General features: G+C 38.9%; 1 protein-coding gene across 3 annotated transcripts in view; it reads left to right on the forward strand.

Annotated features, from left to right (window-relative positions):
* UST (uronyl 2-sulfotransferase) overlaps positions 1-27032 on the forward strand; it is a 158606-nt gene that overhangs the window by 43414 nt on the left and 88160 nt on the right. For all 3 annotated transcript variants that reach the window (XM_086877630.1, XM_086877631.1, XM_086877632.1), the window contains one exon: positions 11922-11965. In XM_086877630.1, the coding sequence (XP_086733756.1) occupies positions 11922-11965 (44 nt within the window). The remainder of the gene's footprint in view (positions 1-11921; positions 11966-27032) is intronic.

Here is a 27032-nt window from a genome sequence, read left to right on the forward strand (position 1 = left end):
GTTAGAGATCTATTAAACTACCACATCTTAGTGGTGACATCCTGATGTGGTTCTCCAAGCTAAATAAAACACAGGAAAATGATATAAAAAGAAAGAGCACGCCTAGGTAATTGTTACCAGTAGTGAATGTTTGCAACTCAGAGTTCATGAGTGCAGTCAAAGCATCCAAGAGCAGTCCTAAGTAAACAGTTATTCCAGCGAGTCAAAATACATTTTAGACCCTCTTGGTTGGTTTCATCAAAGTTGCTTTTCATCATTTGACCTCCTCACCAGTTAGGTTAGGAGTAGATATATATAAAGTGAAAATCTGTCTGGGACAGGTAGGGAGCATGAGAGAAATAATTCTGATTTGAAGACTTCTGCTGTAGCTGATGACACTTGGTCTGCTTCTGTGGTTGTATGGCACTGCTACAAGCATAGTTACCTTCTCTGTATAAAGATGCTAATGCAGACCTGCCATTGCTAATGCTTCTAGGATGCTGTTTTAGTCATTGCAGAGCTTAAGACAACAAGAATTAATCAATACATCTGAAAACTTGTCTTCCAAAGGTTTTAATTCAAACTTCTGAGAATTGAAAGCATACAAAATGCTTATCAAAAAATCAGTAGCCAAATTTTTTCTGTTTCAGATTCGTGCACATTTGTATTTACTGCTGAATATGTTTGAATTGATGAAACTCACAAGGGCTGTTGTGATGGATTGGCATTTAAGAAAACAAAGAGAAACACCTAAGGAAGTTAAGGCTGCTAGAGGCTGATGGGAGTTTTTTTTCTCCTGGCCAATAACTGGCTATTTCTGAGGATTGACAGTAGTTTGACCATTGAAAAGTGAGATCCACCTGTGAACACCACCTTAAGACATAAGCCCGAGAATTTCTTTGTCTCTGTTTCTGGCTGTGAAAGGTAACAAAGCTCCAACTGGCCCCCCATCCCCTGCCCAGGCCATGCGGCCTGGGCCAGGCTGGGCTGGTCCTGCTGCTGTCCTGGGCAGGAGATGGAGCCTGCAGGGCTTTTCCCCTTCCTGGGCTGAGCTGGTCCTGCTGCTGCCATCCCTGGGCAGGAGATGGAGCCTGCGGGGCTTTTCCCCTTCTCGGGCTGGGCTGGGCTGGGCCTGCCATGGTCCCCAGGCAGGAGATGGAGCCTGAGGGGCTCCCCCCAGCCCCAGGCCGGGCCAGGCTCTGCTGCAGCCTCCCGGGAAGCTTTCAGGGTGGCTGAAGCTTTTCTCGAGAGACTCCTGGCTCTGAGCACCTCTGAGCTGAAACCTGGCAGCATGAACACGGGCGGCTTGAACAAGATTTTAATCCTTTTACCACCCAGATGAGACTTGCAGATTTAGTCCTTTTTCCAGGAAGAAGGCAAGAGTGATCAACAGGTAAAGAGACAACATAAACTATCAAAAACAGTGAAGAAAGGAATTAAGCCTCAGATGGGGGAGAGAAGTAAGGAGATGCTTTAATAAACTGAAATAGTCTTTTGCTAAAACTATAGAGATGGACAATAGTGTGCTGAAAAACACCTTTAATTCAGGAGAGAGTATTTTGGGGGGAATAGAGTATTTCAAAGTGTAGATTTAAGTAAATGGTGAAGTAGTTGTGATCCTACGAGATGCTGGAACAGAAAAAGAGAAGTAATAGTTGTTAAAAATTTGTGGCCCTTAAGAGGCAAAGAGAAAACTTCTGTTTCCAGAGATGATCACAGAGACAGATGAAGAGAACTTTTGCCTTTGAATAACTCATCCTTAAAATGACACCCCTGGGTTTATGACCCATAACACACCTCAGGGTGGTGTGAAATGGGAGGACTGAACTGATGACAGAGTTTTCCAGATGGCTGGCATCAGAGAAATAGAAAGCCATGAGAAAAATAATTTTCTTGTGAAAAACTCCATAGATAGCAGAAGAGAACTTCTTTTTCTCTACAAAGACTGATAAAAAGACTATAGCAAAGTTAAGACTGTTATAACCACCAGGTTTTTTTGTCTCTGTGTTGTCATGTGAACGAGAGAATGGTCAAGTAGTGAGGAAAAAGGAGTTCTGGAAGTTTTATTCTGGTTTCTTATTCTCGTAGTTTTGTTAATAAACTTTCTTTATTCCTTTTAAGTTTTAAGCCTGTTTTGCTCTTCTTCTAATCCATATCTCACAGCAAAAAATGAGTACGTTTTCTAGTGATTTTTTAGCTAATGCTTTAAAACCACAACAGATGTGTAGTGTCTTTCACACAGGTAAGCCTCGTTTATGCATTGTGGGTCCTTGGCTTCAGCAGTGAGGACAGTGTTAGATTTTGAAGAGCAAAACAATGCATTCCTTTTTTTTTCTTCATAGGGCATCCTACCAAATGTTTATGAATCAATCTAACAAATCATGCACTCCTATAAAAATGGGTAGAAATCTTATTTAAGATCATGAGAAATGAGGCTAAAGGCAGAAAAAATAGTATTTCTAGAAATCATAAGGTTTTGCTGGACACTTGCAGTGCTTTGTAGAAGAAGAAAATACTTGCAGAAATACTGACTTTGTTACCTATTCCAAATGTACCAAAATGACTCTTCTCAGTAAAGGCTGAAATTGAAAGTAGAAGTTATGTATTGCAAGGTTTTGGAATGACAGGAATGGGGTTAATCCTGTACTTTTACAGTTGCAGAGTGCAACTGAATGAAAGGGTGCTGAAATAGAAAGGCAGGTTTAAGTCTAGTGCAAAGCTCTGTGTATGCTAAATCTCACCCCTTGGTTTTGAACATGCAGTTTTTATACAGAAGTTCTTAAAATACAAAACTTCTGCACTAAGAAGTCTTTCTGTCACTCAAATGCCTGTGTTTGAGACTGGGGTAGAAAGGAGTTAAAATGTCTTCATGCATAGAAGCTGGATAGTGTGAAAAATGAGCAGTTTGGCCAAAGCATTTATAGTAATGGAAAATATTTCTATTAAATCATGTTGAAGTCTCAAAAGCCATCTGAAGCTGTAGTATTTTTTGTAGTAGAGATTAATAACATTTTATGCTAATGTGTCATAAAGAAGAAATAGCTCATTTAGGTACATTATGTTCCTTATCTGACCTACTTATATGCTTCATTTTGCAGTTATAGGCATCTAACAGACTTGGCAAGAAATGCTATTTCTAATTTTGTATCTGTTAAGACCTTGGAGGATGGGAAGCTAATAATAGTTAAACAATTTGTAATTCTTTATTTTAATTCTATATTCAGAAAAGAAAGCAATGCAAAGAGAGCTGCTTCTTATAGAGTGGTCTTGCTTTTGAGGAGGCGTGTAAGTATAGGGAAGAGTTTTACAGTGGTTCTCCTCTGTCACAAAGAACCGGTTAGGAGGAAATGGAGACAGACTTGTAAAAAGGGTCTTTTTTAAAATTTTCATTTGCACTTTTTAAAATCAGATTCTAAAAGAACCTGAACTATGGAGAAAGTGAAAAACAGACATAAACTAGATCTTGGCAGGCTGCCTCTTATGGGGGGGTCCATTATCCTAAATGCAGCTGCCTCCATAAAGAAGTGTGACAAAGTCTTAGCAACCATATGACTCAGATGTTGTGAAAAGCACATGCAAGGAAAACTCATTTGGCTTCAGCACAATAAAAATATGAATAATTCTTTAGAGATGTATGTGACCAATTTTCTGTGAAGTGTGTTCATTTTTTCTCTGCTAGGAAGGTGCCACTGGGGTCAGACCACAGACCTAGGCAGCTTCTCGGAAATTTGCCTCCAGGGACAGGAACTTCAAACCAAACGCCCAAAAAACAACTCCTTCTGGATAGCATTTGCAGTGTAGTACTTAATAATACTAATAATAGTAATAAAAATCTTCTTTGAATAACTGGTGACGTGCCAGCTGGGTGTTTTCCAAAATTCATTGACTTGCTGTTCGCCAGGATTGCCTGTGCAGGGGGGGGAAAGAGAGAAATATATCTGCATACATGCAGCAGACAGAAATAAAGCTTGCAAGTTGGATTAAGTTTAAATACTAAAACCCTTGTCTCTGGAAAAACATTATGTGAAAGTGCAGAGCTGATGTCTGGCACTGATGTAAGAGGAAACTCTTGAGGCTGGTATCATCTGAGAAGGTGTCTGGTCAGATACAGATTCCCTGGAGTTTGTAGCCTGAATAGCAGAGTGAAGTGAGACTAAGAGGCCTTGCACTGGACAAGGTCTTTATTGAAGCTTCATCATAATGCACTTTGTCCATCCCTCAGCCTCAGTGTCATCACTTTGGTAAGGGGAGTTTTATGAAGACAAGGTTCATCTGTGAAGCTGCAGTTTTGTCCCTCAGCTGTGCAGAGAGAGGGAGGTCTCCTGTGTTGGCTGAGTGTGTGCACTGAAAGGGAAAGTATTGTGGCCCTGTCACCATCATTCCCATAGTGTTTCTTCCTCTGCATCATGCACTCTGCACAGTAGAGGGGAAAAAGGTTTTCTCTGAAGAAGTCAAATAGCTTGCAAATATTCTTGCAGTTATCTCTGTTAGGAGGAAAAGGGGAAAATGGAGTAATCCTAAGTCTTAAAAAGTTTCTTCATATGATAGTCAGTTAAAGCAAACTTCTTACCAAGCTAGTGAAACTATCTCTGTACATTCAGCTGGGGTGGAATGATCTTCCTGAAAAGCTATCACAGAGTGCTTAAAGAGATCTGAAGGAAGGAAACTGATTTTCACCTCCCATCGTGGCTCTTTTCTGCAGTTTCCACTTTGTTTCCATTCTGCTTTTATGAAGATGTTGCCCTTATCCAAGTTGAAATTTGTATTCTTATTTTTACTGGATTGTACCTTGTATTTTCAGACCATTTCTTTAACTGATCAGTATGTTTCTGTTCTCCTCAGAGTTTCAGCAGATTTTAAGTCCTTTCATTTGGTATTGTTATCAAATTTGATACTGGTGGTTTTTTAATGCATCTTTCAAGTAATGAATGAGAATATTGAGTAATGGGATCATTTTCCTCTTGGATATCTCCAGTGCTGTCCAGTCCTCATCCCTGACAGTTGCAATGTTTTTCTGTTTCCAGTTTAAGAGTGTTGGATTCTGGTAGCTACTTTCAGAGTATTTTCTTTCAGCCATGTTTTGTTCATTAATTTCATGTTAATTCTCAGGTATCATTGTTACTGCAGCCTTCCGCAGGCTGATTCCCAAGTATGCTACCTGTGTCTCATGGATTCATGCTCTTTTACAACTGTCAGATGTTCTACTCTCTAACTTGTTGGTTTCTGTGCTGCTCTGACCACTTTTGTATTCAGCCATAATAATTTGATACAGTGTCCATTATTATTCTCACATTATCCTGTTAAGAAATGAAGTCAGAGACCAGTGTTTGTCTGTGTTATTTCAGTGGGTGGCGGTTCAGCTGTTGAACTGTGAGCTTTTCCCAACTTGCCCCTTTAAATTCTGAGCAGGTCTGTTGGCAGCTGTGTAGCTGTAGGTATTACTTGACCACACATCTTGAGAGATATTTTTTTTTTCCCCCTCAGGAACACCTGTGTGTATTTATAGAACTGACTCTGCATTCTGTTAAGTCTTGCTGAGGAAATTAAGAAAAGAATAGAAGTCATTACAAAATATTTGGCACGCTTTTTGACAGAATGTAAAATAAAAATCTTTGAGGAGAAAAAAAGACACCGTATTAAATTTGTGCCCATTTGCTGTGTGATACCAGAATGCTGAATTTAAGAACCATCTGAAAAGCATACTGAAGTTAACAACAGGTTAATGGGTCTTTGAAGTGTATTTAGTAAAGAGCTGCCAGGCCACAAAGATAGATCAGTCTTTGTTTACATAGCAAAGTGAATTCAATAAAACTGCAATAGTTTGGCTTAATGGCATCTTTTTTTTTTGGTCATTAGGTTTTCTCTGCAGTGTCTCAATAGAGCTGTATATGTGCTTTTCTTTTGCATGCAGGAAAGTGCCTGGCAGGGCTAGTTTTATTTCTTGATTAAATGTTAATTTTTTCCCCCATCCCTTCTCCCAGTATTCATAAAGCAGTGTAGCAGACAAAACAATTAAATTAAACACCTGTCTGTACGTTTTTAAATGCTCACAATCAGAGTGGCTCTGTGGCTTTGTGATTTTGATCTCCTGCAGTCTCCTCTCTTTGCAAGAGGAGGGGCATCTAACGTATATTATGTCTAGAACCTCCTGTTACTCAAACCCTTCATATCTGTTTTCCAGTGGTGCATTCACATATAACACATAAGCAGAATTGCCAGTAAGTTTTCAAAAACTCTCCTAAAATCTGCCATTTTCCCTCCCAATTGTGTTAGAAGTATGAAACTTGTAGGTAATCAAATCTGAATTACATCATGATTATGTTCTAGGCTTCAGGTCACTGGGTAATAAAGTGAAATACGTATTTTTGTCATGTTCCAGCTTTTTTCCTTCATTGTGTGCAGTAATGTAGAGTGAACTGAATGTGGGTTTGGTGCTGGTTTGGTTTTGTTTTTTGGATGTAGGTTGGTTTTTGTTGTTGTGGTTGGTTTTATTGCATTTACGATTTTAAAAATTAAGGATAACTAAAATTATTTTAAAGACAAGAAAGGAAATAAAAAATCCATTGTGGATTTTTTTTAAAAAAAATGTTGGTTGGTTTGTTTTTTTTTTTTGTGGTTATAAATGAAAATTTTGGTAGGATGTTAGTCTTGCACCGAGGAAACTAATTGTAGGTATGCAACTTTTTACATATGATAGAGGAAATTGCAATAAGTCACTTTGTATTCCAATGCAGACTGGTCAGCGTGGTTTTGCTATGTTTTGCTGTGTTAATGTTCTCTGTACACCTCTGTGAACACTTTCCTCTGTGAAAGCTGGTGTGGCTGTGCTGACTTCAGCAATAGCAGTGTGTTTCCTTTTAGGTTTGATTTGAGCTGTGAGCAACATCATGCTGCTCATCTGCTGGTTTTCAAGTTGTAGCTCCTAAACCCCTTCCTGCCTTTGGACCACAAAGGGCACATGATGACGTAGAAAGTCATATTATTTCAGATGTGGAAATATCTATGAAATTTCTATGGGTGTCCACTGCTTAATTATGAGGGGAAAAAAGACAAAGAAGGAAGCACAGCAGAATTGATCGTCTTCTGATAGCTCACTGGCACTTCAGTTTATTTTGAAGGTGCAGCTCTTAATGATTAGTCGTGCTTGGTGGGGAAATTGTTCTTCAAGATCTGAGTTCCAGACCAGAAGACTCCTCAGACAGCTATTAAACTGTTCCTTTCCTTTAAACATCAGAGGGTCTAAGGGATTGTTTGCCAGTAGAGGTTGTATTGGCGCCTGGGAATTTGAGATGGTGACTGAATGAAAACAAAGAAGAATTCCCACAAGACAAATTAAATATGGCCTTAGCTGGATCTCAGCTCCCTTAGACTGCTGCTTGTGATTTCCTACAAGGGAAAACCCTGCTCCAAAAAAATAGTCCAGACTCCACATTTTAAGTGTTGGCTTTCTTTCACTATCCTTACACAATTCTTTCCGTGGGATATCTGAATTGCTCAAGTAGACACTGTTTCAGTTGCTATCAAAGGGTCTTCAGTTCACATATAAGTCCATTTACTTCCTATTCTTGTACTCCCCAGTAATTTTTTGGAAAGGTTTTTTTCCAGAATTGCAGTTACTTTCATTATTTGTGCTTCTGAACTGTACACAAATATTTGTCCTTAATCCTGGTTGACTGACCAACTTATTCTGTTTAAACTTGGCTTGCTTCAAGCAAAACCCCCACACTTCAGTGATTCCAAGAAAAAAGGAACATAACCACAACGTTTCCCCAAAGATTTTGCATACAGCTGATTCACTTGGCCTCAAAGATAATAAATTATGGACAAATTTGGACTGCATCCATGTATTCACCATTTTCTATAATAAAGCTGACTTTTTTTTCTAATCATCTCTGGCAGAGTGTGGAGATGTGTTCAGCCAGCCCAAGTGTGCTGTTGAGCATGTTTGTGGAATGCATAATACCACTTCTTTTGAGATTTGATTATTTTGTCTGACTTGTTTCTAATGCCTAATATTTTCCTGCTATTACAGGAAGGCAGAAATTTTCCTTTTTAGAAAAAGTAAATACTCTTCTTCAGGAGAAACAAACAACTAGAATAATCTTGTTATTAGCAGACAAGAACAATAATGTCTTTATTAAAGCTTTATTAAAGGAGTTGAGAGAAGTCATCCTAATAATTTAATGCCATAGGTTGCTTTGGGGCAACAGGTAAGGTTCCTAGTGAGGGAAGATGACTCTCTCTTCTATCACTTTATCATTTCCACCACAGAAAGCCTCTTCTCTTCTTGTGGCACGTGGTTGACATCAAGCACATGTTGTCTGTGCCATAGCATACAAAATCGGTAAGATAATGCTCTCTATCTTCTATAGGCTTGTTAATACAATTGCAATGAACAGTTGAGGTTGTGTGCTTTTGGTACAGTGAGGTTTGGTGCTTTTGGTATCCATTGCTGTGTCTCTGATTTTTACTGTGCAACTCTCCTGCTACGTCAGCTGTTAGTAGATGGTAGCTCATAGATTGGCTTTAGCTTGTATTTCTCCATGGTTGCAATTTTTGTAATGCTGAATTTTTCTTTTGTTTTTAAACTAAACTAATCTGATGTATTGGCTGGAAAGTGGCCCTGTGCATGAAAGTGGCACCCTGTTTTAAGTATTTACAACTTGCAAATACCCAGGTTGGGCATCATGCTTAAGATTTTCATGGCCTTGTGTTAGAAAGTCATCATCTTTCCTTCAGGCCTTTAGCATAGGTACACATGTTCCATTATATTTCTGTATGCATTAAGGCTCCTGTAGTGTGGCCCCTGTTTTGCAGACAGAGGGGAAACAAGCTGAGATCTCTGATGTGGTGATCAGTGATGGCACCTGCTGGGCTTCACAGGGTTAAGGAGCTGGCTGGTGTACCTCACAGGCTGCTGCTGCACTCCATTCAGCTGGGCTTGTGGAGTTATTTTAATGTATTTTACTTACTGTATGGTATGAATCATGCAGCAAAGGGTTTTGCTTTTATTACTGAAAACAAATTCTCAGTTAAAACATGAACCCAAAAGAATTTAGACTGTTAAATTGATGTGGCAAGCCATGGAAACTGAGATTAACTCTGACTCGAGGAGCTGCACATAGAGTTTGGGGCAGTGTAAGGGTGTGGGGGCTGCCTGCAGCTCACCATCCTCTGCTCATTGTGAGTTATTCTAACTAGGTTTAAAATCAATGCTCTCTGTTTCCTTCTTCATTTGTAGTTGTCTGGCAATTAGTTTCTATCAGTTCATAGCTTCTGAATTTGAGCAAGAAGATGCCTTGAAAAAAAAACTACTTTATAAAATGGCCCATAATTGTACTCTTGTCTTTTAAGTGGATACAGTAGTAACTAGACTGCTGTGGAAAAAACCAACATTTTGATTAAATCAAATCTACAAGGCATATGTTCAAAACTAGAGATATTTCCATGTTGCTTTAATAATTAAAAATTTTCCAAGGAAGAGGAATGCAGTCTCCATACTAAGGACATATATTACTGAAACAGAGAGGTGAAATTAGTTACAAGCTCTTTAATTTTAAGGAAAATCTTAAAAATGTTTCTGTGATATTACTTTGACACTCTTGATGCTGCACTATGAGATGCTGTGGAGTTCTTGACTAGTAATTCAAGTCCTTCTCTACTGTGATAGGTGATTGATAAAGATAGTACATATGTAATTAATATTCCTTTTTATTTAGGTAAGCATAAATTGCATATGATTTGGGCAGACAAGAAAAAATAACTTGTTACTCCTGTGACCACCTTAATACCAATTATGAAACTTAAGCTTTGCTATTTAAAAAAAAAAATTAGCAGTTTTCATCTAATGTTTATGACTTCTTTAATGTGTTAGCTTGTTTAGACAACAAACATCACTTTTTTGTTAGGTATCAAAATGAAACTGTTTTCTTGACACAATGAGAGAGCAGTAAGAAATGTTTTTATCAATAAGTGTCACTCTTTCTGCTTGCCTAATTGTAAAGAGGAGAAAGCTGCTATGAACTAGTAACAGCCTGGTTCTACAGAAAAGGTAAATCCTGAATGAGAAGTTTTCCTTGCTCTTGTCCCAGATTAAGTGGGAGGAGAAATGCTTATTTTCAAGTCTGTGTGTGTGGAGTAGCTACTCTAAACAGAAAACCAGACTGCCAATTCTTTTAGCAGTCTAGGAGCTGAATTTCTTCCCTGGCACTTAGAATCATATCAAAGGGACGAATAAGAAATTGTCCTAAATGTAGGGCATCAGGCATATTATCTATGGCATTAAATTAAGTCACTGGATTGTTCAGAGGGTGAGTATTTTTGTCAAATGTATACTGAGATGTGTTTCTGGTATGCTTCAGAAGATGATTTGTGATTTCAGGTGACAGGCTGTGTTCAGGCTTTTGTAGTTGCACAAACTCTTCCAAGATCAAAGTACATACATTAAAGAATGTGTTTGGGGTATTGGGACTTCTCTTTAGATGAGTTGGAAGCCTTTTGACTGAAACTTTCATGGCTTTGTAACATGTGTTGGAAAACCAGAGGAAAAGCAAAAAGCAAAATATTCTGAGAAGTTATCCCAACTTCTTGTACATAGAAATCTGTCATGCTGTGACGGCGGTGGTGGTCTGCAGGCTCTCTCTCCCCAGGATGGTGTGGTCCAGGTGGCAGCTGCCTCTCCCAAGAGTTTGGCATGGGAATGGTGGCCTTTCCCGTCCAGCCCCCTGCTTATCCTGCTGAAACTAACCCCCCAGTACTGTTGTGGGTGCTACTGAATATTCCACACTAAAGCTTCACCTCTTTGTTCTCTAACAGTAACACTCACACACAAACACCTCTTTCCTGCCTCCTGGATCCAGAAAACTCTGGGAGAGGAGTTTTGGCACTTTGAAAAATGAGGGGTTTGGCCGGACTGTAAAGAGAAAAGCCTTTAGGTTCTGGCTTTATCCCACTAACCTGTGTTTGTTGCCTATTCAGTACCCCAGAAGCTCATGAGCAGGACAAGCTTTTTTAAGTCCTCTTCCACGTGGCTTTAGGATGTCTAGTAGGTACCTGTAAAAATAATTCTCATACCCCATACTGATGTAAGGTTAGAGCAGAGATATGTTTTCTGTCTTTGGTAGGAGGATGACTGAGAGGAGAGGCATGTGTGGTCCAAGGGGATATTTTAGGCTTGCTGCAAGGTTTCATCATCTGCTAGAAGTTGTTGGGAAAGCACGTGATTAATACTTTTGGAGAAGGGTTGGGGAAGGACAGTTACAGAATACAGCCTGTGTGTGTGTATTTTATGTATTAGTGTGTGTTTTTAAGGAAGGGGTAAAAAGTCTGAAATTTTTTGCCTTTTTTATTGTAGCTAAGAAGGGTGCACTTGTTTAGAAGCTTTTTTTTTTTTTTTTAAGCTTTTTGTCTGAATTTAAGGAACATCTTGAAAAGGCAGATGCAATTACATCAGAATACAGCTCCCGTTCCACCAGTACTGTTTAGGAATGAAAAAGTAGCTTGGAGATTGGGAAAAAATACACTTAGAGAAGTGAATGCTTGTCAGTTCCATCAGACCAAGAATTGGTAAAGGTCTTTGATACTTGATTATTTAAGAAAACTTTTTGAGGTTAACCCTGCTCACTTACTTAAAATGTACAAGGATCCAGCTGGCAGATTTTTGTCATACATATAATTGAATGCTGATTGATTGATTAATTAAAGCCACCTTGGGCCATGTTATTTTGTTTGTAAAATGACAGTGTGCATCTAATCTTGTATGACAAATGTAGTCAAAATAAATTACTTGTTAATCAAAAATTAAAACAGAGGAAATTTATTTTCCTTGAATTATTTGATATTACAAAACCAGTGGGATAGAGATGCACTGGTTCCATGAATTGGAAAGTTTGGAAGTTGCATTGGATGGCTTTTGTTTATCTCCATCCTTCTTATTTTTGTAGGAAATTCCACTTATCTGGATGACCACGGACCACCACCTCAAAAGGTAAGCCACTGTTATTTTTGTATTTGCTTTATCTTTACTTTTTTGGCTTTTGTTTTTAGCTTGTATGTTTACTCATGTGCCAGGCAACTCTGCTGAGTTTACATCAACAGCATGTGGCCTTTCTGACTTTTTCCCCTCAAGTGTTTTCAGATGTTTGTAAGTAACTTGGGTTAAAATGCATTGTGATTAAGCTAATGGAATTTTTCTCACTGGGTCAAGGGGAGGCAGGGATTTAGTGGTTTTGTCTGTCAGCACTTATATGCAAAAAACCTAGACACTGCAGTTGGAACTAATCTGGCAGGTGCAGATAGCCTTTGGCTGGCAGCATTTTCTGAAATGTGTTCTGCTGCAAACACAATACTTGAAGCAGATCAGTTGGATAAATTTAATGAATGTGAGTAATGAGCCCTCTTTTAGGAATAAGGTTCACTGCTCTTACCATATGGGACTGTGCTGCATAAGCTTTTCCTTCATGTCATCATGGCACCTCATGACATTTCAGGTTAGGAAGAGCATCATGATAGTTTCTTCAAGAGGAAAAAAGTGGGAGTAAGCATTTAGGGTCTTGTGGGGGTTTTTTGTTGCTTTTGTCCTGTGTTGGTGTCTCTAAATCGTGTCTCTAAACACAATTTGGTAAAATATTGTGCCTGCCTTTCCAGTCTGTTAGAGCTCCTTTTGCATAGTACAGACACATACTAAAAGGATGGATTATTTTACTGATGTGGCCCACCATGGGTGCTAGAGCAGCAGGTGACAGTGAGTAGTTAGAGCGGGAGTGGGTGTGAATTGCCACTACCTCTGGTTGTAGCCCTCCCTCACCTCTGTTCAGCTGGCTGTCAGTCACATCCTGAGCTGTGGGCCTTGAGTTAAAATGATCAACCACATGTGTGCACCTCTGTTGTGAAACAGTTGGCTTCTGGTCAGCACAAGGAGGATAAAGTGGAAAGCAATTCCACTCAGCTTAATTATTAGTGAAAACAGACAGGAATCTGGGTATCTTCACCTTTTTGCTGTGCAACAAAATCTGCAATTTTCAGCTGATACGTGAGTATTTGTACATTGTTAAAGTTTAGGTGATTCACATGGAGGAATAATATACATTTGATTTTCTTCCTGTCAACGCAAATTACTCAATTGCAAAAGCAAATGGACGTAGAGAGAAGTGACAAAATCAACCTGTTATGTTTATCATTGCAAACTGAGATAGGACACGGGTATTCTAAGGCAAAACAAAACTCGCCAAAAGAAAAAAAATCTGTTTAGTACTCTCTGGTTCTTTTAAAATACTTATTATTTCTTTTTTTTATTTCTTTTTTTTTTATTTATTTAGTATTACCTGCTTCTCTTGTCCAGGAGAACAGCAGGCTGCATGAAGTAAAGAATTATTTTTGTTGTGTCTCCACAGTGAGCACTCTGCTTTGAAGAATAAAGCAATGCTTATTCCAAACCTATATTTCTCATGCATGCATTAGCATTCAGAAATGCCAAGCTGTTCTAGTAAGGATAAGGCTTTCATCTAGATAAGAGTTTTTAACCTTGAAAACTTTATTCAGATTTTGGTACTTTTTCTTCTGGAATTTTGCTTTACCAATTAATGGTGCTGTGGATGGGATCCATACTCCAGTGGGCAGTATGAATTGGACAGATTTATTCAATCCATTCACTTTTCTGTTTACATTGTGAAAATATCTTTTGCTTGTCTAAACATGTAATTTTAGGCTATGTTCACACAGCCTCATCCAGCTGCAGCTCAGCTTTCTGTAGAGAGGCCAGCTCAATAGATATCTACATAATTGATTGGTTGGGTAGGTACTCTTTGATTAGCTACCTACAGTCAGTAAAGTTTTTGGGCTTCCTCTGTAATCATCCTCACTCCTGAAAGCTTAGTAAAAAGCTCAACAGAGTAACAGGCTATTATATAGCCTGTTTATACACATATATATACACACACATATATACATATATGATATATATGTATGTATATTATTTATATATTATATATATATCATATATATATTATATAGCCTTGTGTAAGTTTAAAGTATTTTATTTTTTGAAGTATTTGCTTGTGTTTCAAACGCATTGATAAAATATGGATCATTTTGATCATCCCTTCGACAAACCTGCTTATTCCTTAGTGATTTGAGGTTTTTTGTTTTGTTTTTTATTCCTCTAAGCAAGACATGGGTGGAGATTGATAGATCCCCAGATAATTCCTGGTATTTGCTTGGGGTCATGTTTTGAACTGAGATGCTCGTGCTTTTTAAATCTCATGCATTGCATTTTTGGCTACGTGCAGTTATTTACCCCCTAAGAGCTTCATATCTGAACTGTGAACTCTGTGGGTGTGAGTGAAATTCACTGTAATTGCCATTATGTTTCAAGTAGCCTCCATTCACATGGCTTGATAGCTGCCTTCATTTAAACTAACAGATGGTTAAGGTCTATGCATGCTTTAATTCAGCATATAAAAATGCATCAGAAGAAATCAATCCTGACTCCAACATTTAAAATATTTTATTATAAAATGCGTAAAAGCTAGAAGTGGAGATAATGAACAACAATGCACTGCCTGAGGTTGAAATGACTGGTAGCTAATATGAGCAGTGTGTAGTAAGCTGTAGAGGAAGGCCACCAGCAGTTGATACGCACTGGACCGTAGCTGTTTTGCAGAGTACATTCCAGTGTCTGTAGGAAATCATATTAGTTTTGGCTCTTTGTCATGGCTAGGTGCCAGAGCTTTGAATTTTTTTAAATACCTGTGTGGGGTTTTTTTTCCCCCAGTGGAAGGATTGGAAATAGCACTTGTTCTCTGAGTAAGGAATTAGCATCATCACATTTCAGGAGATCAGGGTACTGGTCTGGTTTTTTTCAAATAAAGGTGTCAGCACAATTTTCTCAGTGCAAGTAAAGAATGAAAGCCTGGCTCATTTCTGTACCTAAGCACCGGTGGTGTGGTTTTGATTCTCCTTGAAGACCAGGTGAGCCAGCTTTTAAGGTGTTCCCCCACTACAGGTTTACTTGACTGTTGAAGATTAGCAGTGGTTACCCTTGCCAATGATATGAAGGTAATGTGTCTAGGTGTGGTGGTTTGACCCTGGCTGGAGGCCAGGCACACACCAAAGCCTCTCTATCTCTCCCATCCTCAACTAGACAGGAGAGAGAAAATATAGCAGAAGATGAGATCATGAGATAGGGACAAGCAGAGATCACTCACTAATTATAGTCACAGGCAAAAATATTCAACTTGGAGCAATTAATTGAATTTACTGACAATCAAAATCAGAGTAGGATAATGAGAAGTAAAGCAAATCTTAAAACACTTTTCCCCCACCTCTCCTTCCTTCCAAGTTTAACTTTATTCCCAATTGTCTGCCTCCTCCCCACCAGCAGCACAGGGAAACAGGGAATGGGGATTTGTGATCATGTACTGTTTCTGCCTCTGCTTCTTCCTCTCCAGTGCAGGATCCCTTCTGTGGGAGACAGTTTTTCCCAAGTTTGTCCAGTGTGAGTCCTTACAACAGGCTTCAGTTCTTCATGATCTGCTCGAATGTGGATCCCTTCCACAGGGTGCAGGCCTTGGGTAGCAGGCTGATCCAGCCAGCATGGGTCCCCCATGGATTCATTAAGTCCTGCTGAGAAACATGCTCTAATGTGGGCTCTTCTCTCCATGAGTCAACATGTCCTTTCAGGAGCCTGCTTCTCCATGGGCTACAGGTGGATCTGTGCTCCTCTGTGGACCTCCATGGGCTGCAGGGGCTTCACAGTGGACTGCAGGGGAATCTCATTTTGGGTACCTGGAGCACCTCCTCCCTCTCTTTCTTCACTCACCTGTGTGTTTGCAGGGTTATTCCTCTCACATATTCTCATGCCTCTTTTCTCTGGCCACAAATTAGTTTTGCACAAAAACATTTTTTCCTTCTTAAAAGTATGTTATCTCAGAGGCAATACTACCATTCCTGATTGGCCTTGGACAGCAGTGGGTCTGTCCAGGAGCCAGCTGGTGTTGCTTTTGTTGGACATGGGGAAAACTTCTGACAGCTTCTCACAGAAGCCATTCCTGTAATCCCCTCTGCAGCAGCAGAACTTTGCCATGTAAACCCAATACACAAACATAGGCCACTCAACTTTGGTCCTTAGGCACCAAAGACTTCACAAGATTGACTAATCTTAGATTTTTCATGGGTTCTGAGACAGATCTGTGTGTGTTTCTCTGCAGGTAGATGCAACCTCCAGTAGCCCTAGCAGTGATATTAGTATATGATAGATATAAAAGGAATACAGTTGAGAAAAACAACCACTGCTGGTGTTTCTGCACTGTTGACTCTTTCCTATTTCAAATCTCTCTCTCACTCCCTCCTGGCTTTTTTTAAAATAAGCATCTGAAAAGGTGAATTTTAAGATTTCCAAAGTGATCATTTGTTTATCCTTTTCCTGTAGATTGGTGTTTAAGTGATGCCTTTAAGATTATGCTAGCTTGGTTTTTACAAACACTTTTGAAATGGATGTTCACTAGTGGCTGATTGTATTCACTTAATATATTTCATGTCTGAGCATTTCTGCAAATAAAGTGTGTCTATTTTGTTCCACTGTTTGGACCAGCTATTTCCTTATCAAATCTTCCCAAGGATTTTTTTGTTCTATCCAAGATGGTGAAACTGGCCTTGGAGGACAAGTGATACAACCTTTATCTGACCTACTGTTGTTTTTAATTGAAAGCTTTTCCATGAGAACTTGGCAAGAGCCTCAAGATATGTCCCTCTTTCAGTAGCGATGACATATATATTTGTGGGGGAGATGTGCATATGGCTTACAGATAAATTACAGTGAAGTAATCTATTCTCCTTTTCTTGATGGTTTTCCCTTAGGATGCCTGTCATGGACCCAGTGTCTTTTGGCAGCTGTTCAGGTGTTAGCAAGATGCTATGCTTAGCATGTGTGACAGTGCTTTAAATGAATACAGAAATGGATGGGGGTAAGGATGAGGTCAAAATCAATCAAAATAAGAGACATAGACAAAATAAATTTGATTGGATTTTATTGGTTTAAATATGGAAAGTGGATAAGTACTCTTTTCACCACTCTTTAAGTTCTTAGCTAGTAATTACCTGCTAATTGTTCATGTGTTTCTTATGGAGCAAAAATACTGTATCATAATAGAATCATTTGGAAAAGACCTCTAAGGTCATTGAGTCCGAACCCTAGCCAACACCATGTTCAACACTATGGGAAAAGGTGGCAGAATCCTTGGGTGGCCTTTGATGTGTACATACTGTATCCAGTCCTAGTCACTCTCCATTGTCAATTAGATTATTTATTCGACTTTAAATCTTACTAAAAGGTCATTTCAGCATTGCCCCTTTTACACGGAGTTTTTATGTTCATCAGGTGTATGTCGGTTTTATTTTTACCTAGTATTTTGATAGCAGCATTAAGATAATGAGAGCTCTGTGTGTATATATATTTTTAATTAGTTTTTTTTAGTTTTGATTTTTTTTTCCAGTGGATGCATCGTGTTTCATTTGAACTAGTGTTTCAGTTCTAGCCATCCCTTATGAGAATATGGTTTTAAGCCTTCAGCCCTCTACAGTCTTAAGTGATTGATTTGTTAGGGATAAAGTGTTTGGTTTACAGCCAAACAAACAAAAGAACAAATTAAAAAACCAAACAAACTAACAAACCCCCCAACACTTAAAAGCAAGCAAAGTTTGTTTTCTTTTAGGTATATGCTTACCGTGGATTTTAAAAGCCTGAGTAGTAGTGTGTTGTTTTTGATAGAGTTGACACTGTTTAGCTGAAAAATGGGTAGATAATCTTTAAAGTAATCCTTCCAGGGCAGGTTGGGAAAGATTTCTGTGATTTAAAAAAAAATTCTACCCTGCTTATGAGATGAAGAGTTGAGATTATTGTGCAGTGTACAGATTTTCAGCTAGAAAAAATTGTCAGAATTTAGCAAATAGAGTAAGTAATAGAAACAAGTAAATATAGATAGAAGTAATAGGAGTAAGTAAAATAGAGTAAGTAAATTCCAGTGGTTACCAGACTTAGTACCTGGCTGATAAAATACTAAGAGGGAATTCATTAACTGCCTTAACCACAAAGATCCCTTTTATAGTTTGAAACACTGTTTTACAATAAAACTGAGCTTTTAGGCCTAAAAAAACCCATAAAGCATTTCTCCACTTCCCTCAGTTTGCTAGAAGCAGTGTGTTGTGGTTTAACCCAGCCAGCAACCAAGCCCCACATGGCTGCTCTCTCACACTCCCACCAGCAGGACTGGGGAGAAAATAGGAAGGTTAAAAGGTAGAAAACTCATGAGCTGAGATAAAGACAGTTTAATAGGGAAATCAAAAGCCACACACACAAGCAGAGCAAAACAAGGAATTAATTCACTGCTTCCCATGGGCAGGCAGGTGTTCAGCCACCTCCAGGAGAGCAGGGCCCTGTAACACGTAACAGCAACTTGGGAAGACAAACCCCACCACTCCAAACAACCCCTCTACCTTCTTCTCTTCCCCACTTTATATACTGAGCATGATGTCATATGATCTGGAACGTCCCTTTGGATATCCCAGTTGGGTCAGCTATCCAGCTGTATCCCCTTCCAATTTCCCAGGCACCTCCGGTCTACTTGCCAAAAGAAAAGCACAAAAGATCTTGGTTCTGTGTAAGGCCTGCTCAGCAATAACAAAAAAATCTCTATATTATAACAGAATATCTCCCTATTATTGATGTGCAGCACAAATCCAAACCAGACACATAATCGCCACTGCAAAGAAAATTAACTCTACCCCAGCTAAAACCAGCACATGGTGTAAAATATTTGTAGACTAACTGGTGTGTTCTTTTAAAACTGTGTTTTCATTCCTTCTAAGTGACAGTATCTCAAGGGAAGAAAAATCTGTTTTTTACAGAGGATTTTCCCATTGTCTGTTATTCATAATTCTTTGCAATCCTGCTGAAGCAGGTGGTGAATGATATAGAACAACAGTAAGTATGGAGATATATCCAAAAGCTAGAGTTGAATCTCTGCTATTAAGTATGAATTGCATCATAAAAATATATGAATTGTACTGGAGCACTAATTTTTTGTTTTGTTCATTTTAATTTATTGCTCAAGAATCTTAAGGATAAAACAATCACTTGATTCCATGATTTATCAATATAGAGATGATTACTTACTTTTTAATACTCGTTCAGTTTATAGTATGTCAGAAAGTTGTTGATATGGGGAGGCTGACTGATCATAAATGGAAGTACAGAGAGACTTGGGAAATTAAAGCCAGATTGCCTGTCACAAGAAGATAAATCTTTGAGGGATGCTGTGCATGCTGATGTCCTGCAAAAATTTAAACAGTAGTCAGCTGGATTTTTACTAAGCCTGACATTTACAGCCTTTAAATTTTGATATATGTAGACAGCAGGTATGCAGGTTTTGTGACTACTACAGTAGTCTGTAATTTTCATCTAATTTCAAGGATGCTTGGAAAACATTTTGCCTTTTGGTTGGTGCTTTGTCATGCTGTGCGCATGGTTGAAGGTGAATCTTGCTTGCCTCTGGCATTAACACAGCAGCCTACCCACTGTTACCCAAAATAGAAAAATTCTAATATCACCAAATTTTCAACCTGTAGGCTTTGTTCTATGTCACACGCTGTAGCTAAAAACATATATAAGGCATAATCACCATTTCTGAAGCTAGTAAAGCTCTGTGCTTTCACTGGAATTTAGGACATAATCCATCCTGAGATGATCTTTGTTCACCTGCAAATAATCTGTGCAGATTATTACACAGCACATGAAAATCTCTTAGAGATTACAGGTTTAGATTTCCAGCTGTCTTGCATATTCCTCTTTTCTTTTCCTTCTTTCCATGATAGGAAGGTATTCATAAACTAGCATAGCATATGAGAAGGTCATGGCAACTCAATCATAACCATTATTCATTCATTATCTTTTTATTAGGAAGTGCTGGATTTTAATACCAAAATCCAATTGCAGCTGCATCTGGATGGAACCTTCAGTGGAAAAACAAATCTGCCATTCTGTGTAGGTTTAACATGATGGAGTATCTTTTGAAAGTGACAAATTGATTTGGCTAATCTTGCTAAGCTTTGAGACTCCACTGAATATTACTCAGGTTTCTACCACCGGACTTATATTTGTTAATGGTGTTCTTAAATCCTGAACTGAAAGGATTTTCTTAGCATTGATGTTTGAAGAAAAAAAAATAAATCTGAAACTTGAGATGGTGGGGAGTTTTACAAAACTGAAAGAAACAACCACCAAATATGAATTCTAGTATTTATTTTGAAAGCCTCATGATTCTAAAGATGAGCTGGTAGGTCCTGGCAGTCTTCTACTCAGTCTTTAAGAAAGGATAAAGTTTAGGTCAGGAAACTGTAAATAGCAGTGAAGTACTCTGATAAGGGCTGTGAATTTTAATCAGGTATGAGATTGTGAACATGCCTACACATGGTCAAAAGCAGAGTCAAAACATTGGGCAAAGAGGACAGAGTTTCATGACTGGGCTGAAGAAGCCACTGTGAAAGTGGCAGTATCATGATGATTAAGGTGAAGGAATTTGGGCAAGGTAGTTCTCAGGACAGGACCCACAGCATCCCCATGTCCTGGGGTAGTGTGGAGGCCTTTGTGGCTGGCACTACTGGGGATTTTCAGTAGATGCAAGGAGAAGCTCCTTCCATTAAAATGGAAAGGAGTCATACTCTGATCAGCAGGAATGAGGTTTGGTTTGTCTCTGACCAAGTCAGATTAATAATTTTAAAGTGTAGCAGAGTGAAATGGGAGCACTTGATGCTGGACTTCCTCTGTTACTTCCTCTGACATGTTGTCTTCAGCACCACGAGATCCATTTGTGATTCAGGACATGAATTGTGGTCCATAAGAGAAAGTATTTCGGGCTTCTGAGTCATTTTAGTGATTTCTGCCAAGCTCTGGTTCTGCTGGAAGAGTTGGCCAGCAGCATATTTTCCTTCCTGTAGGTGCTTCATGGTGCTGTTCCTTCCAGGTGAAGAGACCATGCCATGAACTAGATTTCAACCTGTTACCTGCAGGAGTGGTGAAGGAACTGCCTTGGAGTTCCTGCAAGCATACGGAGCAAGAGTACCTCAGAGACAGCTCATCGCTAATGAGCGTGTGGGTTTCAGTCCTGCAGAACTGGCCTGTTTGACAAAATTAAAATCCAGTTATGGCTATAAACAACCTCTCTTTCATACTGTGATTGACTTATGAAGTGCCTGTGCAAAGTACAGTGGAAAAGACAAGCACACTAGAGACTATAAAACAGAACATGAAGTTACTGAAAGGGAGCCTAAAGTAAAGGGCAAACTGAAATTCAGCATGACAGGTCCTTGGCAGTGGTGAAACTGAGTTGCTGCACTAGCTGCAGCCCAATCAGTAGTCAACCACAATAGCTACCAAAGAGTTAAACCTTAATGTGAAGAAAGACAAGTGCATACAGAGGAATAAATTATTCAGTCTACCACTCACCACATCCAAATCCAATATTATTGGCTCCCAGGGTGAATTTGTGAATATTGCATTGGAAGGATAGAAACAACCATAAGGTAGTAGTGAGGTTACTTAAGGGAATGCCAGTGCTGTGAAGTATTGTAAAAAGTTCTAAAATCGGGCTTAGTTACTTAATACCTCTCATTTTGCAAGTATCCAATATAAACATGTGGGTTGGATGCTATAGGATTTACTACTTAAACAGAGAATAACTGTGTCAGTGTGTTCTGAGCACATCGCAGAATGTACAAAACCCTGGGCTCTGAAGGAAAAACAGCAGTTTTAAACCTTACAGTTCCAAGATACATATAACGTGATGCTGCTCTGGAGTTAAAATCAGCCTTGCACAAATTCTGCAGCTTAAGGGGTTTTTGATATTACATAGTAAACCTTCCAGTGGAAAATGGGGCAATTAAAGTGACACTAAAATTCTTAACCTACCTGAACTCATGTTAGTTCTTTCAACAAATACCAGTATCAGCGAACCATGTTCTTGGATAATTCATCTCCTTTATCTTCTTATTAGGTAGGTGCATACCAGAAAGATAACTTCCACAATGTGATTAACTTAGATAAATATACTGCTTTTCATAAGAAAGCTAATGAGGGTCTTCCAGTTCTTTTTCTGTTGTAATCTGTAGGATAAAGATGTAATCTCATGTAGGGTAAGGAAGAAAAAGAGTGATAGGTTTGTTCTGTATCCCTCTCTATAGTAGTGACAGTACCATGTCCTTTGATTCTTGTAAATTCTATCCTGAGATGTTTGCAAGACATGGACAATGACTGTTCAGTTCTCCTTGGCACGTTGGAGACAAGATACAGTACTGTATCTGATTTTGACCCCAAAAGAGGTGAACAAATTGCAAACTGCAGAGGAAAGCAAGAAGAATGAAGAAGAGGTTGAAAAGCATGTCATGTTAAGAAGGTTCAAAAGGAAAAGATTTTATTAATCTAGAGGTGGTGGTTGTACCCACCCCCAAACAATTATCCATTTGTTAGGGTGATTCCCTCTCACCTGCTTCATCCCTGAATGGAGATGGAACTGAGCTGCCATCACTTCAGTACAAGTGAGCATTGCTGGGTGATGAAAGCCAGGAGTGCTGCTCCCACCTCCAGAGGCTGCCTAATATCAGTGAGTACCTGAAAGTGCTGAGTGAACAGAGCATCTGCTCTCTACCAGCCTGTTTGACTTTGTATACATATGCTGAGTTTGAATGTTGCTGTGTTGCTGTAACTTCACATGTCTGAAATAAACCTGGTTCTGCACTCCCTGTGGTGTGGGGAGTCTTGTGCAGCAGATTGGAGGTGCAGAGGTTTTGTTCTGCTGCAGCCTGCTGTTGTAGATGAGTAGTAAATCAGGGGTAAGGTGTAAGATGAGCAAGCCCAAATGTGTTGACAGGATGCATGCAAAACTTTGAACTTTAAAGACTGGATCTTTGACTTTTCTTTGTAGTTTTCCCAAGTTATTATTGATGTTATTGTTGTTTCCATAGCCACAGTATCTTGTAATAGATGTCTAAGACTTAATGGGGATGCTTTACTATGCTTTGAACTTGGATCTTTTTAGATTTGTAAGTGTGCAGTGCTTTGTCACAGAAAAATTACTGCAAGTTTTGATTTTGGCTATACAGATTTGTCTTGTGGGACACATCAGAGATCATAGGCTTTGGCAGACACTTCATAGTAATGCTTTTCTTTAGTCTTAATAAATTCGAGGACTGTCTACAACCAAGTTTCCTTTTGCTGCTTGTGCTCCATGCTTCTGTTTTCAATTTAGCTTGGTACTTAGGGATGTTGAACCATTAGAGAAGACATTTTAACTTAGTCTTCCAAATATGTCATCTGTCTAACAGATGAAATGCATTGTTTGTGGTGGTGGGGGAGGAAGTCACCCTTTTTCAATTAAATTAGTTTCTTAATGAAAATGCAACAGAAGAATACTCTGTTTCTTCTTCTGCCTTATTTTTCAATGCTCTGCTGCAGTTATATGGCATTTAAACTTTGAAAACAAACAAATTTCATCCTTACCTTTTCTTGTGGTTTCTGGTGTATTTTCAGTGACCCGGAGAGATTACCATGCTGTCTAGTCTGCTTTAGAGTTGATTAATTCAAAAAGCTTGTCTCTGTCTAGCATCACTACATTCTACAGGTGACTGTTTATATAACTGGAACTGTGTGGTTTAGATGGGGAAGGAGGAGTCTAGCTAGTACTTTATTTTGTTTACTCCCTTGTTCATTCTTCAGTCATGTTTTCTGCTGACATAGCTTTGTGTTAGCAGCTTTGCATTGTGATTGCTTTAAAAGTGAGCAAGTTGATACTTGTTTGGAATGAGATTTTTTTGGGCAGCAATTCCTGAATTTAGTTTTGGAAGGCTATCTCTTAGTGGCCTTTGAGTTTTTCTTTAAAGACCATGTCAGACTTGTGAAAAACTTCAGTTAAAAAGAGTATCCAATGTATCTCAGAAGATCTCAAGGCTGATGACTGAATTATCTGATAATTATCTGATGATGATTATTATAATCCTCAATGTGAGAACAGATACTCTGTGGAAATGGAAGAAGTTGAACTAAAAATTAAATGTGTGGTGGGTAACAGAATTCTGGAACAAGTTGTGTAAGAAATTCTTCAGGGAGCATGGAAGGATGTGCCTTCTAACATACATGTATAATTTTTGGGGACAGTGAAGAAAGAAGATAGACACTGGAGAGAAATGGACTGTTGACAGCTCTCAGGTTTGTAGTTACCTTATGGGTATCATCCTCCTCTCCTGAATCAAATGGCTCATTCCTTTGACCAAATAAGCCATTTTTAAAATTCTTATAACACTGTCTCAGTTGGACAGGAAAAGAAAATTAAGAAGTTTGACTGGGAAGATATGATGCTATATAAAGATATTCTGGCAAATGTTTCACTGTTTGCACAACCTTATCAGTACTTTCTGTGTTGGTTGGCCTTATTCACCTGGTAAACATGGAGCACTGCCTGACCACAGGTTGAAGTGTTTGCTCAGAAAGGGGAAGCCACATCTGGCCCTACTTGTGTGTAAGGACATGGGTCACTTGCTTGCAGAAGGTGTGAATATAATGGATTGCTTTCTGAAAACACATCTCTCTGACATGAGTCAGGGACTGACACCTGGATTGGGAGATTTTTGGCAAATGGGCAAAATTGTACTGGATTTGTCTCAGTAACAGTGGAATGATTTAGGCCTATGAGTAAATCCCTACATCATTGACACTGCAAGTAATTATCCAGCCTATTTTTTCTTTTTATGAGTGTGTCGCTCCGATTGGGAACGGCTTTAAAGAACGACTATGGACTCTCAAGGGAGTCACGACAGGAGAATTCCTAGTTTATTGCTTCAGCTCTGTCTTATAGACAGATACGTGGAAAAGTACAGAAAGGAAACTCTTATTGGTTAACAAAGTACTACACCACCATCATTGGTCAGGGGCACTCTGCCCCCCTGACTCTCTCCTGCAAGGAGAAACAACAGGCTGCAAAATAACACCTGCAAGGCTGTTTAGTATCTCTGAGAATTGTTTTAATTCCTTCTCATGAATTTCCCAGGCTAGCTTCAGTCAGGCCTGAGAGCTATGTGGCCTGCAATAACTACAGGCACTCTGGCTCAGATTTAGCATCCACATGAGTGAAGTACCATTATTTTTTTAAAATATTTATCTGTAGACAAAGCCCCCATCGAAGATGAAAGCCTGGGCTTTTATCAGGTTATCTGTTGAATGGCTCCTTTTCTGGGACTGATAGACCTCTCTGTAGAGGTACTTGACAGTCATCTTCTGCAATGCAAGTTCATTTGGGGTTAAGCTTGTTTCTCTCCTTGATTTCATTTCACAACAATTCTTTACATCTTCTTTAACTATGGAACAAAAGAAAAAAAAACCTGACAAGTAAATTGTCATATAACTTTCCAAACCCTTGGAGGGAGCTGTTTTAATTATACTGTGGGTTTTACTTTTTTATGGCTGTAAGTGCTAATTTGTGTAACTCCAAAGTGAATTATCTGTTTGAATTGTTTATATTGCCTCTGGGCTTTGATGCAGTGCTCAGTAAAGTCACTCTGCAATTATTTTGCAGTTGTGTATATTGTTACATGAATATCAAGTTGCCAGAGCATCATCTCAGCAGTTAGTCAGTCTTCATGATACCCACTCTTAGGTAGTAAGTTATAATACATGTAATCCATTTAGCATTTTGTAAACATCCAACAAGCTGTTTTTCACCTTGTTTCTGCTAATACAATAGGAGCCTTCTTTGGCTCTCCTATACAATAGGAGAAGTTCCTTCTCTGCCACCATCTCTTGTATTGTCAGAGTGTCTTGTGAGCATCGTGAGGGGGAGAAGAAATTTCCTCTCCGGAGAAGTTTTCTATTTCTTGCATCTTTAGGTTTGCCTGGTACAAAGTCATGTTTCTGGAAGAGGTATTTCTTCTCAGAAATAACTTCAACATTTTCTAAATGCAGAAAGCATATTTACAGCATCCAAAGGGAACTGGTCACATTAAACAAATAGTTGCTTGTGCACCAAAAGCCTGTGTGCTGCATGGCTTTGTGCACTGGACACATCCTTTGGGGCATTTGGGTGCGATAAGTGCAATGGTGACGTAAATGGACGAAATATGAGCAGAGCTTCAGGAATGCACCCCGAAAACCAACCACACTCAGCAGTGCTGCAAGGGAAGTTTTGGTTACTACTCATGATTGTTCTTCTGAAGTGAGCTTTGAGTTGTAGTGTTAATCTTGAATCTTGCCCGATTAGGCCTAAGTGCATTCACTGTGTACTGAAGCAAGGCATTGATACATTGGTCTCCTTTAAGCTAAACAAGTATCTGAAAATAATAGCCCTTTATTTCAGGTTCCTTTATCTGCAGTGAGTATTTGCTGTGGTTTCTTTTTGGGGGTTACCATGGTTATTATTTGTGTGCAGAACAGAATTGTGCCACCTAGGAAGGTGAGTTTCAGAAACAAATGTGAGAACCGGCCAAACTTGGTAACTACTGTCATTTTTTCAAGCTGACAAATTTATTTTCAGTTAGAATAGAGAATTTACAAAGGTCTCCTTTAATTTTACCTAGTTTTTAAAGAATTAGAAAATTCACCCAAAGTTACTGAATAATCCAGTTAAGGATTTAATTAGAACTTGAGTGTCATCTGCATGCAGTAAAATTGTATGTGACTGAAGTACCAATAAAGAAAAAATTTTACTCATGGTCTTGCCTAGTCCAAACTGCTAGGAAAATCAAAGCAATTAATAATTCTGAAGCATTTAAAAATATTTCCATAACTCTACAAACTCTCATCATTCATCTAATTTCTGGGATGCTAGGGAAACACATAGTGTATGTGCTCTTGCTCCTTCACTGGCACTTGTCAGCATCTACTTATCATTTCTCTTGAAGGCTTTCACTTACTTACACAGCAAAGTATTCCAAAAACATATGTCTGAGCAGAGGAGTAATTCCCAATCCACAAGTTGCAGTGATGTGTGGATGGTGCTGCAGGGCTGTGAGAAGTGTGA

This window comes from Cyanistes caeruleus, chromosome 2, assembly GCF_971803275.1.
Source record: "Cyanistes caeruleus chromosome 2, bCyaCae1.hap1.1, whole genome shotgun sequence".
Classification (NCBI taxonomy): Eukaryota; Metazoa; Chordata; class Aves; order Passeriformes; family Paridae; genus Cyanistes; species Cyanistes caeruleus.